This window comes from Eubalaena glacialis, chromosome 18, assembly GCF_028564815.1.
Source record: "Eubalaena glacialis isolate mEubGla1 chromosome 18, mEubGla1.1.hap2.+ XY, whole genome shotgun sequence".
NCBI lineage: Eukaryota > Metazoa > Chordata > Mammalia > Artiodactyla > Balaenidae > Eubalaena > Eubalaena glacialis.
Genome location: NC_083733.1, coordinates 63,697,908 through 63,709,332, shown reverse-complemented (window position 1 = coordinate 63,709,332; position 11,425 = coordinate 63,697,908). Strand labels below are relative to the sequence as shown.

At 50.9% G+C, this 11,425-nt stretch overlaps 1 protein-coding gene across 1 annotated transcript; it reads right to left on the bottom strand.

Annotated features, from left to right (window-relative positions):
* Positions 1–987: 987 nt before the first annotated feature.
* Positions 988–9,737, bottom strand: C18H19orf81 (chromosome 18 C19orf81 homolog). The gene is made up of 5 exons (XM_061173955.1): positions 9,671–9,737; positions 3,615–3,687; positions 3,391–3,511; positions 2,052–2,191; positions 988–1,183 (listed from the first exon to the last, which is right to left on the bottom strand). The coding sequence occupies exons 1-5, from the start codon at positions 9,735–9,737 to the stop codon at positions 988–990; spliced, it is 597 nt and encodes a 198-aa protein (XP_061029938.1).
* Positions 9,738–11,425: the final 1,688 nt, after the last annotated feature.

Genomic DNA, 11,425 nt, shown 5'->3' with positions numbered 1-11,425 from the left:
CTCAGGTTCCCCCCCCCATGTTCAGCTGCCAAAGAAGAGAGCTCCCCCTCCTCCCCCCAATCCCATTCCCCCTCTGCTGCCCTCTACCCCCGAGGCGGGGGCGCTCCGTCCACGGGGGGAGGGTGCTTGCAGCCCTCTCCCCTCACCACGTCAGGGATCTGCGGGGAACCTTGTGGGAGGGTCGTGGGAGGGGGGAGGGGTGGCGAGGAGGGGGGCGGAGGTCGCGCTGGGCCCCTACCCGCCCCCTCCCCCTTGTCCGCAGGATGCCCCCCGTCCGCAGGGGGCCTGCGCGGCGCCCGTCTATCAAGGGCTTGTTCATTCTGGATGGGTGCCGCGGGGTTGGGGAGGGTATGGGGGGTGGGGAGGGGGGAGGGGAGGTTGGGGTGGGGAGGGGGAAGGGACTGGACGGGGGGGCAGCGCGGGGCGAAGAGAAGAGACAAAGCAAAAAGAGGAACGATAACAAAGGAAAATACAAAAAAAAAAAAAAAAAAACTAGAACACACAAAAAAATCCAGAAAAAAACCTGAAATAAAAGCCCGAGAATTGTCTTCCAAGGGGGGTGGGAGGAGGAAGAGGAGGGGGGCGGATGAGGACGTCTGGTTCTCGCTGGGACAAGGACCGCACGCGTTCAAAGCCCCGGCGCCCGGGTCTTCCCTCTCTCGGGCCTCAGAGTTCATCCCTCAAGGGATTGGGACCCAGGCGTCCATTTCCAGGGACGGGGGGAAGATTAGGGAGACGGGATTATATCATGGGGGTTCGTCCCTACCCCCCATCACCTCCCACCCCCTGACTCCCCACCAAGATTTTGCAGAGAGAAACGGCTTTTGTACCAGGTCATTCTTTATAATTAAACTCACAGTATCCACCCCCTCGAGCCGACCCCGCCTCCTTCCTGGGAAGGCAACGCCCCTTTCCTTCGGGGTTCCGGGTGGGTCGCCTGCGCCCGCTGGGCGGTGCGCAGGCGCAGCCGGGGCCCGCCCCCAAACGTCAGTCTTCCTCGGTCGGCTCCGCCCCCAGAGCCTCGAGCATGCGCCGTCGGACCAGGGAGCGGCGCAGGTGCAGGCGGTAATCGCCCAGCAGCAGTTCGTCGTGGCGCACGAGAGGGTGCTGGAGCCCGCGGAGGCGGAGCCCCGAGCGCAGTAGGCGCGAGCGAGTCTGGAAGTCCGTGACCGTGATGAGCCACCTGCAAGGGGGCAAGGCCAAGAGGAGAGGGGCGGGGCGGAGACGGAAGGGGAATCGCTGGCTTTGATTGTCCCAGAGTCCCTGCCTGGTCCCTGTTCATTTACCAACTCCAGTCCCTCAACCCGTCACTACATCCCTAAACTCTCCAACCCTGCACTCTCGCCGAGGTCAATCTGTACTTCGACCCTCACCTCGGTCAGTCTAGGTCCCGTCTTCTCTCTCAGCCTGGCTCTGTCGAGGCTCCATCTTTTTAAACCGCCGCTCCAGGGCCCTATCCTCATCCAGCAACTCCAGGTCCCGCCCCTTCAGTGTGGCTTTCAGGCCCGGCCCCGCCCCCAACTAGACACTCCAGGCCCACCCGATCACTCTGGCCCCGCCCCTGCAAAGCGCCCAGTCCCGGCTACGCTCCCGCTCAGAGCTGTTTCCCATGCTCCGACCACACACCTCGCTCTTGCGCATCCCCGTCACCACCCGGGTCACTGAAAGTCCGGTTCCTCACTCCAAATCCCACCTTCTTTTCCGATCTCACCTGACCCTGCCCCTTCACTGCGCCCACTCTCGCCTTAGCCCCTTCTCGGCTCTCACTCTCAGCGAGGTCTGGATCCTTATACCCACCACGCCATTCTCCGGGCGCTCCTGGCCCCGCCCCCTCACTGCCCTCACTTCTCCGCCCCGCCCCTCACGGAGCTTACTGTTGGCCCACATCGCCTATTAGCTCCCGGCCACGCCCACTCAGAGCCTCCGCCCCGCCCCACCTCTCACCGCCCTCACTCCCCTCCCGGCTCCCCCACCGCGTTCACCGCGGTCCTGCCAGCTGCGGTCCTGCCCCTCCCGGTCGCTCCAGGACGTGCCCCCCGCCAAAGGCTCACCGGTCCCGGCGCCCGGCAGTCCCACAGATGACGTTCATGTTCTCAAAGCGGATGCTGCTCACACGCCCGCTCTCCATGGCCCCGGGTAACTCGGCCTCCAGCGCCTCCAGCACCTCCAGGTGGGTAAGGTCCTCTTCGGGCTGGGGATGTCAGAGAGAGAACCTCAGTCAGTGACACCCGGAGTTCAGTCCGGGTGCAGAAGTCCCCACCCGAGACCCCACCTGCAGAGCCTGCCAGAGCGGGGAGGATAGGAATCTTTCAGGTAGAAAGGCATCTACTGCCATTCTAGGTCATTCTCCAAAAAAAAATCAGTTCTCACCAAACCGATTTGCCAAAAGTCAATGAACAGTTGACTGAATGATTCACCAATTTGGCCAACTTTGCCAATCTACTGAAAACTTTTCCAGCAACCTGCGTTGGATGGCGAGATTTTGGCAGACCTTGAAGATTTCCGCAAGGATTTAAGCCGTATATTTTTCCTTTTATAGTCTTATTAGCATCTTAAGAACTATTCAGTTCTCAAAAAATAAGGATCGTAGGAGGATTTGACATCTTGTCAATCTACTTTACATTCAGAAACATATATTGATCATTAACCACGTCTTCAGTCTGAGATCACCATGTCGAAGGCGATACCATATGTCATGACATATAAAATTGCTGAGAAACCACAGTGAAATCATGAAATTGGTCACCTCCAGGAAGGCAAGCCTTGGATGTGTATGTTGGGGGTGTGTGTGTGTGTGTGTGTCTCATGTTCAAAAACACAAAGAAGAGGAGCAATAGGGTGGGCACTGGTCCCATAAACAAGAACAGCAATCCCTGTGTTGAGGTCAAGTCACACAGATCAGCTGAGGGAACACTTCCGAGGCTTGTGCCTGGCAAGCCTTGTTTAATTCTCAAATGGGTGAGACCTTAATAGATACCTCCTCTGAGGCAGGAATGCCCAAAGGATCCATACACCGAATAACCACGTCACTGAATTTGTCAAAAAACGGGCTTTTTGAAATGAATTTTTGCGATATCTGTAAATTTTACAGAATTTCGTAATAGGTGGATTAGCGGGAGCCCCTCTGTCCTCAGCGTCTCCTCCCCTCTGTCCTCAGCGTCCCCTCTCTCTGCCTCTCGGTCTCCCCTCTGGGATCAGTAGTGATAAATTTGATGATGAACCCTTTGACAAATTCGCAATCAATTTTCAGCCACTTATCCTGGTGCCAAGCCCACAGCCGATAAGCTGCAGAGCCTGGATTCAAACCCCGTCCACCTCACTTCTGAGCCTGTGTCCTTCCCACCACGCCACCAGGGACCTGGGATCATGGGGGTGGGGGGGGACACTCACTGAGGTCTCCATGCACAGACAGAGAGGCTGGGCGGCAGGTGGCATGGGGAACTTGCGGATGCATGGGAGCTCTCGGTCCAGCGCCTCGTATTCTGCAATGACCTGGCGCAGATACTGCTTCCTGGGAAGACAGCCAGCGGACAGGGACCTCCCAAAGTCAGGGGTCCATGCCATCGCACTCAGAGGAGCTGAGATCAGAAATCATGGGGCCAGGGACCACTCACGAGGATTTGACAGGCCTGCCCAGGCTCCGAGCCTGCGTCTCCTCTAGGGTCTCTAGGTCCACAAGAAGTGCTCCTGCGGATGGAAAACCCAGTATCAGCTGCCTTGAGCACTCCTCGCACATCATTCCACTTAAATAGCATCACCAAATGACTGTCCGTGCCACCCCCAGGATAGCTCTTCTGCCAGTTATTAAGCTGTTGTCTCTCAGCCCCAAACTCCAACCTATACCACCCAGCTGTCTGATACCCCAGGGCTGGGACTCTACCAACCCCATTTCCACTCGGACAGTTGGGGTCCTGTTAGGCTCTGCCTAAAGGGGGTGCTAGCGGGAGACTGCAAGGCAGGAGGAAAAGGGAAGGACTTGCTCCTTTCTGCTTCCTATTCCTATCACCCCAGCCTAGCTTCTTCCCTGCAGCAGCATTTGAATCCAGTTTGTGGTTTTTCCAACATTCTCAGAACTGGCCTCCTGATTGGAACTTGATTCATAACAGCTCTCAAATCTGGGCTCTTCTACACAACCCCTCCATCAACTAATTGGTCTCTTTTATGGCCAACTGCTAGTTGTCCCACATAATCCATTTCCCCTTCCTCTACAATCCTAGAATTTTATCCAGCTGGAAACAACAGTTCCCAGCCTCCCTTGCAGCTAGGTGTGGCCACATGACCAAGTTTTTGCCAACACTGTTAGCAGAAGGGAAGGGTGCAACTTTGGAATCATTTGCTTAAGAGAAATTTTCTTGGCTTAGACTCAGTGCCCCTTCCCTTGGACTGGAACGTGGGTGAAGCAATTAGCCAGCTTTATTCTTGCTAGAGATGATGGAGCACCATGGGTCCCTGTATTCTCGTGGGGCTGAGATATCCCACCCATCCAGACCACCTTCCTCCTCTTACATGAGAGAGAAACCAACTGTTTTCTTAACGCCATTGAGTTTGAGGGTCTCTTTGTTACAGCAGCTGAAAAAAGCAGAAAGCAACCCCTGACAGCCAGGAGCTGGCCTGGCACTCCCAGAGAGACCCTGGTGACCTCCCTTCGGACATAAGGAATTTCACAGAATACCAACAGCAGCCAAGGTCACTCTGTGACCATGATGGACCAAGATAAAAATAAGACCCCTCTGGAGTCATGTCTCAACACAACACAACATCGACGCTGCCCAAACTACAAAACTGACCAAATATCCCCCTCTTGGCTCAGGGCTGATGCTGCTTTTTTCCCAACCAGTGTTAGTGCCATTCTGATTGCTCTCATGTCATGGACTTGCCTCTGCTTCCTGCCAGCATCCGATCCAGAGCAAAGCCTGTTTTCCTTATTCCTCCCCAAGTCACCTAACTCAGCCCAGGTGTCTAAAAACCTCTTACTCAGACATTGATGTGTTACTATCTCCCTCATTCAGTAAATTCAGTGGCGTGCTGGTAAATGTCCTCCCTCTCTCTCTCCCTCTCCCTCTCTCTCTCTCTCTCTCTCTCTCAGCATCTGCCAGTTTCCTGACCAATTTTATGCTACCCATGGTTTTCACAACCAGCTTGCAAAATTCACCACTCGGCTCTTGTGAGCTGGGACAGGCTCTCTCCAGCACAGGGCTATGTCCCAGCTATGCTCCTAGCGGTCTTTGGCTTCAGCACATCAGCACAGCTCAGCTTGTACCATAGTAAGCCCCCCTCTCTGGTCCCTGTTCTTCCACCTCCCATCTGTTTTGGCAGGGCAGCTAGGGTGATCTTTTCCTCTCAGCACCACCAGAGGCTTACAAACCACCAGAGGCTTCCTCTTGCCTTCAGGATAAAGTTCTCCCTGTGATGGGGACTCATTCCTCAATGTGTGGTCTGGGGAGCATTTCAGGGTCCACCCCAGACCTATTGGGTGAGAGTCTGATTTTAGCAAGATCCCCTTTGAGAAGCACCTGCCCTGCGTGTGGTCACTCTGATGACCTCTCTGATCATTTTTCTCCAGCCATACTGGCCTCCCTTCCATCCCTCCAACATAGTAATCTCCTTCTCAAATTGTCCACTTAACAATAATAATAACTACGTGTTTACAGCCCCCTTTAAAAAGCCAAGCACCTTTTCAGGTTTTTTCCACTGAATCTTCAAAACAGCCTTCTGAGATAGTGTAGTTTAACAAATGATGAAACGGAGGCACAGAGAACTTAAGTGACTTGCCCAAGGTCACACAGGCCAAGTGATAGAATCAGGATAAAAATCTAGGCACTGGATCCAGAATCTGTGTTCTCAATCCCCCAGTCTGCTGCTTCTCACCCCACTATTGTCTAGACAACAGCTTCCTAACTTCTCAATATATATCTCTCTCCCTCTTCATTCACCCCATCAGAAGCATTTTGAAATGTAGATCTGACCACATAGCCGTCTCCATTTCCTCAAAACCCTCCCAGGACTTCTCATTGTCATTGGGATAAATTAAGACCAAGATCACACATGACCAGACCCTGCTGATGTCTTAAGCCTGATCAGACACTATCGTCCTCCTCACTTGCTGCATTCCAGAAACATTGCCCTTCTGTGACTTGAACTCTCCATGCTCCCTCCTGCCACAGGACCTTGGCACATGCTCTGACTCCACGTGGAACTCTCTTCCCCCTCACTTAGCTCATCAAGTCTCCCTAAGTGTGTGAACAGTTCCTGTCATGAACTCATGACACCATGTATTTGCTCTCATCACAGTTGCAATTTTACATTTACTTCTCTGAGTCTCTAATTATAATGTGAGCAACATGAGGTCAGGGACTTGTCTTCCGCACTTGGCATCTAGCAAAGCGCCAGGCACCTAGTTGTAAGTATTTATTGAATAAAGACTGAAAGAATATAAGCATCAAATGCAATATGTCAACTTTGGGTCTTAATTAAAACAAACCAACTGTGAAAAATAAAATTTTTAAATAATTAGGGAAATTTTAAATACGTACTAGGTATGAGATGATATTCAAGAAAAATTGTGAATTTGTTAGGTGGAATTAATGGCATGGTAGGTCTGTTTTCTAAAAATCCTTAGCAGTTAGAAACACATGCTTAAGTATTTATGGGTGAAAAGGAATTATGTCTGGGATTTTCTTTAAAACAAATTTGTCCTATAGAATGTCCCCCCAGAAAGTGTGTGTGGGGGGGTTGCTTAGATGAAACAAGATTAGCAAAATGTACATTGTCTCTATTTTTGTGTGTGTTTGAAATTTTCCATAGTAGAAAAAATCTTTTAAATGTCTATCACAAGTAACTTAGAAATAAAATTATATGCCCTGGAACTGTGTGTGAAATGGCTAAAAAACTGACTCTAGCAGCATCAAAGGTGTATGTTTAAAATGTGAATAAAACTGTTTCTCATGAAATGTGGCATTAGAAATAAAGATTTCTAAATTACAACCGTGATTTTAATATATTTGTTTCAATGTATATGTGTAACTTAGTAAAGGTATAAATTTAAAAATAAATACTTACTGAATAATTGAGGAAACACAACACTTTCAAACTTCAACAGGCATCTCCAAGGCCTCCTGTGTGCCTTGGAGAATGCTGCAGACCAAGAGATTAATGAGACCCCAGCCTGCCCTCCAAGAGCTTCCAGTCTGGTGGGGGAAGTGTTCACTGTAAAGGGCAATACTTGCTACAATGGACGTGTCACGAGGTGGAGAGGAAGCCCAGTCTGGGGGCAATCAGGGAAGGCTCCTTAGAGGAGGTGATGTCTACAGCAAGACTTAAGGGATAGGAGTGGGATAGGGAGGATGGGAGGGAGGCTCAAGAGGGAGGGGATATGGGGACATATGTATGCATATGGCTGATTCACTTTGATGTACAACAGAAACTAACACAGTGTTGTGAAGCAATTATACTCCAATAAAGATCTATTTTAAAAATAGTGCCAAAAAAAAAAAAAGTCTTAAGGGATAAAGGAGGAGTTTGCCAAATAAAGAAATGGCAGGGAAAGGGATGTTTTATGCAGAGGGTCCACGGGGTGGGGGCGGGGGGTGGGTGCTAAGGTCTTTAAGCAAAAGAGAATATTCCCAGAATTCTCTTCAGGTCCAAGGCTAAGGAGTGCTTATTGCAATTGTAGGTTATAATTATTTGTGAGATGGTGTGTTTCATGTCTGTCCTCCTTGCATGAGAACCAGCTGGGTCATTTCATTCATTACTATAGGCAAAACACTTGGGACCCATAGGCTTTCTAATGGCCTAAGCCAAAGTTTGCAACCTGACAAGCTAAAAATGTTATTGGTTCCAAAACACCACAAAGAAAACAGCAAAACTGAAATGAACAAATATCGATCTGCAAAACGAGCCAACTGGTCAACTCAATTTCACTCATCTTTTCTGGAGCTACACATAAAGTATACTTATCAGATGGGTGCCTCAGTCTAGGTTAGAGATGATGTGGGGTGGGGCGTCTCCAAATGAAAGAGGTCTTCAAAGACACTAAAAGAGACCTGAGGACAGAGAAACTGTCTGTTTTGCCACTAGAGCATTTGCTATGCCTAGCCTATCACCTGGCACAGAAGAGGTGCTTATAGCCGACACCTAGAAAGGAGACCCTGTCAGCCATTGCCATCCTTCTTCCTCCATTTGAGGAGTGTCCATTCCCCACCCATGCAACCCGGTGAGGCTGACCAAGCCCCAGTATCCTCAGGGATATCCCATCCAGTGTAAACCAGTGCCTTCTGACCCTTACTGCTCATCATAATTACATGGCAAGCATTCAAAAACTATAGTTGCTAGGCCCCCCAGCGCTAGAGATTCTGGTTAATTGGGACCTGAAGTAGGATTAGGTATAGGTTTTTTTAAAAAGTTTCTCCCACCTGATGCGTAGCCCCACCGACTAAAATAATCATGATAATCTCGTTCCTTTTGCCAGGGATTGAGACAAGAGTGAGTGGATGACTTAGTGCTGGCCAATGAGATGTGAGGAGAGATTATTGGGGGTTCTTAAAGTGAAGACCTCTGGAAGTGATGCCTGAAACTGTGGCAGCCATTTTGTAACCATGAGGTATGCAAGCTGGTGTGCAAAGGGGATATATCCCAGACCAAAAAGCAGGGACATAGAAACTGGCTTCTCAGTGACATTCACTGAGCTGCTGACCTAACCAAACACAAACCCTGATCCACCTCTGGGCTTCTTTTTGAGTGAGACAATGACTTTCCTATTTTTATACTGCATTAAGTCCAATTTTCTATTGGAGCCCAGCCAAATAAATCCTCACCGATATATTACTTGAGAAATGTTGAATGAGTGAATGAATGAATGAGCTGCGCTAAAGTAGAGTGGAAGTAGGGAACCCTGGAATATGAGCCTGTCAGCTAGTGTCAGGCCACAAAGGGCCTCAAACACCAGCTTGAGGGGCTAAGACTCTATCCTGGGAGTGATGGGCAACGTGGGAGAGCTGTGAGCAAGGGAGAGACAGGGTTAGTGCTGGGTGTCAGAAAGGCTCCTCTGGAGCTATGTGGGGGATGGGCTGGAGGGGAGAAACTGGAGACCAGGGAGTTAGGTGGAGAAAGGGTCCAGTGGAAGAGGACAAGACCTGAGCTGGGGCTGTGGGGAAAGAGAAGTAGGGACAGGGCAGAGAGAGTAAGCAGGAAGATGGGGCTGGGACTGATGGCTGTGGAGGTAATGGGAGTGGGGGAACAATGCCTGGGGTCTAGACTGGGTTAGCACCATTCAAACATGGGAAGCAGGGAGGAGGAGTGGCTTTGGGAGAAGATGCTGAGGTCAGTGTGGGAGACAAGGAGAGTGTGAGGGACCAGGGCAGGGAGTCTATGGGGGATAATGGCCTTAGGAGAGTTGTTACGGCCCCAGAGATTCATGGGAAATGTAGTTCTGGGTCCAGAACATTGGTCAGGGAACTGAAAAGCCTCATGGGAAATGTAGTTTGAGGTCTAAAGGGTACTGCTCAGGAATCTGGTAGACATAAGAATTTGGGGTAGCTCTTTCTTTGGAAGGCCAGTGACTCACTTAAGGTCACACTGAAAGCCAGGGCTGTGACACAATGCTCAGATGAAGGACCCCACCCGCCCAACCCCACACTTGGATACAAACACACAAACAGACACGGCTCAGTACCTGCCTCCCTGTGCATGCTGGGGTTGCCCATGGTGGAGGAGAAGAGGGGCTCCACCTCGTGTTGCATCCTGAGAAGGTGGGTAGGGGTTGTCTCAGGAGGATGGGGAGAGGAGCTCTGACTGGGCCACCCACCCCAGCTCCTTCTCCCCGGGAAAAAAATATGGAAGGCTGAGACCACATGGAAATCCAGGTTCCCTTAACCTCTGGGACTCTCTGCGTGCCCCAATTATTTCTTTCCCACTTTCCTGCCTCCTCCCCAATGTCTCCCAGTCTCCTCGAGTTTCTTCCCCCACCCCTCTCTCTCGCACTCTCTTCCTCATCCACTCCCCATCTCTCTGCCCCACTCCCTCCCTCCCTCTCTCCCCATCTCTTTATCCTGATTTCTCCTCATCTCTCTCCCCATCTCTCCTCCACTCTTTCCCTTGATTTCTCTGCCCTCTTTCTCCCCACATCTCTCCCCTTCCCTTGTTCCATCTCCCCAGTCTCCTCCATCAGTTTCCCCAACATCTCCCCAGCCCCCCGTCCCTCTCTCTCTTCATAGTTTTCTGCCTCTCTCTAACCCTATCACCCCCTCTCTGCCTCCCTACCTCTCTCCCCATCTCTCCCATTCTCCTTTTGCCCTCTCTCCCCATCCCTCTTCTCTCATGGCTGCCTCTGCTGGGCTCCTTGGCTTCCCTCCCTCTGTCATCCCTTTTCTGTTCCCACTTGCCCTCCACTCATCCCTGTTTCACACAGGAACTGGTTAGGTACAGGTGAGATTCAAACAGAAACTGGGTTCTATATGGGGGAGGGAAAGGTGAGCAGGGGGCCTGGTTGCCATGGTACCTCCAGTGGATGGGGGAGGGGCTGGGGGCTCCTGACCCCAAGGGCAGGAGTGAAGGAGTTTAGCCACAGAGGTGCCCACTGGGCATCCCTTCTTTGTGTCTGTAGAGCTCTCAGCAGGAACCTTGGGAGAGGAGCGCAGACTTTTTCGGTTATTTTGTCTATCTCCCCAGTCTGTCTCTGTTACCTGTATCTCTAGTCTTCTCTCGAATTCATCTGGTCTCTGCCTTAACTGTCAATTATTCCTGCTTGATAAACATTGATTCTCTGCTTGTTAGGCAGTAGCACCTTGATTTTCTGAGTCATTTGTTCAAGGATGAGCTTAAAAATCAACGTAGGATACAGATTCAACCCTTGGACTTTTGCCGGACCTGCTACAAAAGAGGATCTTTCTTTTTCCAATGAGGTTGCCAGGCTGGTCGGAGCCTAGGTTGGAGCTGCTGGGGACCATCACATTGCCATATGGGGAGAGAGCCTGCCTGAAAGCAAAGACAACACGAGGAAAGCAGAAACCAAAGATGCAGACAGATTCCTGAGGATGATTGAGGACACCTAGATCTAGCTGGCCCTCAAGCCCTCAGCCACCCAATTAATTCCCTCTTATGCTCAGGTTATTTGCATTTGTCATCGGCAATTACAACAGTCCAGACTTAAATGGACTAATTTCCAGACCCAGTTCCTCTGTGGCCCTGACTCCCTGTTGGCATCCTTATGTCTTTTTCTCTCCCAACAGGCTGTCCTTCACTTCCAGTTGCCAAGTCCATCCCCATAGGACAGGAGACATCTTTCATTCTCATGACCACAGGCACACCTAGCCCCACAGCCCATCAGTCTCCAAACTCTATCCCTTCTGCCTCCTGACTGCTATTTCTTCTCTTCATTCCCACAGCCCGACACCCACTCAGGTTTCAAGGTCTTCTCCTTCCTGGACCC

Coding starts and splice junctions, on each gene's coding strand:
- C18H19orf81 (XM_061173955.1), bottom strand. CDS start 9,737: ATGCAACACGAGGTGGAGCCCCTCTTCTCCTCCACCATGGGCAACCCC. Junction 3,688..9,670: donor CAGCATGCACAGGGAGGCAG/GTACTGAGCCGT, acceptor TTCCATCCGCAG/GAGCACTTCTTGTGGACCTA. Junction 1,184..2,051: donor ACTGCCGGGCGCCGGGACCG/GTGAGCCTTTGG, acceptor GCCCCCTTGCAG/GTGGCTCATCACGGTCACGG.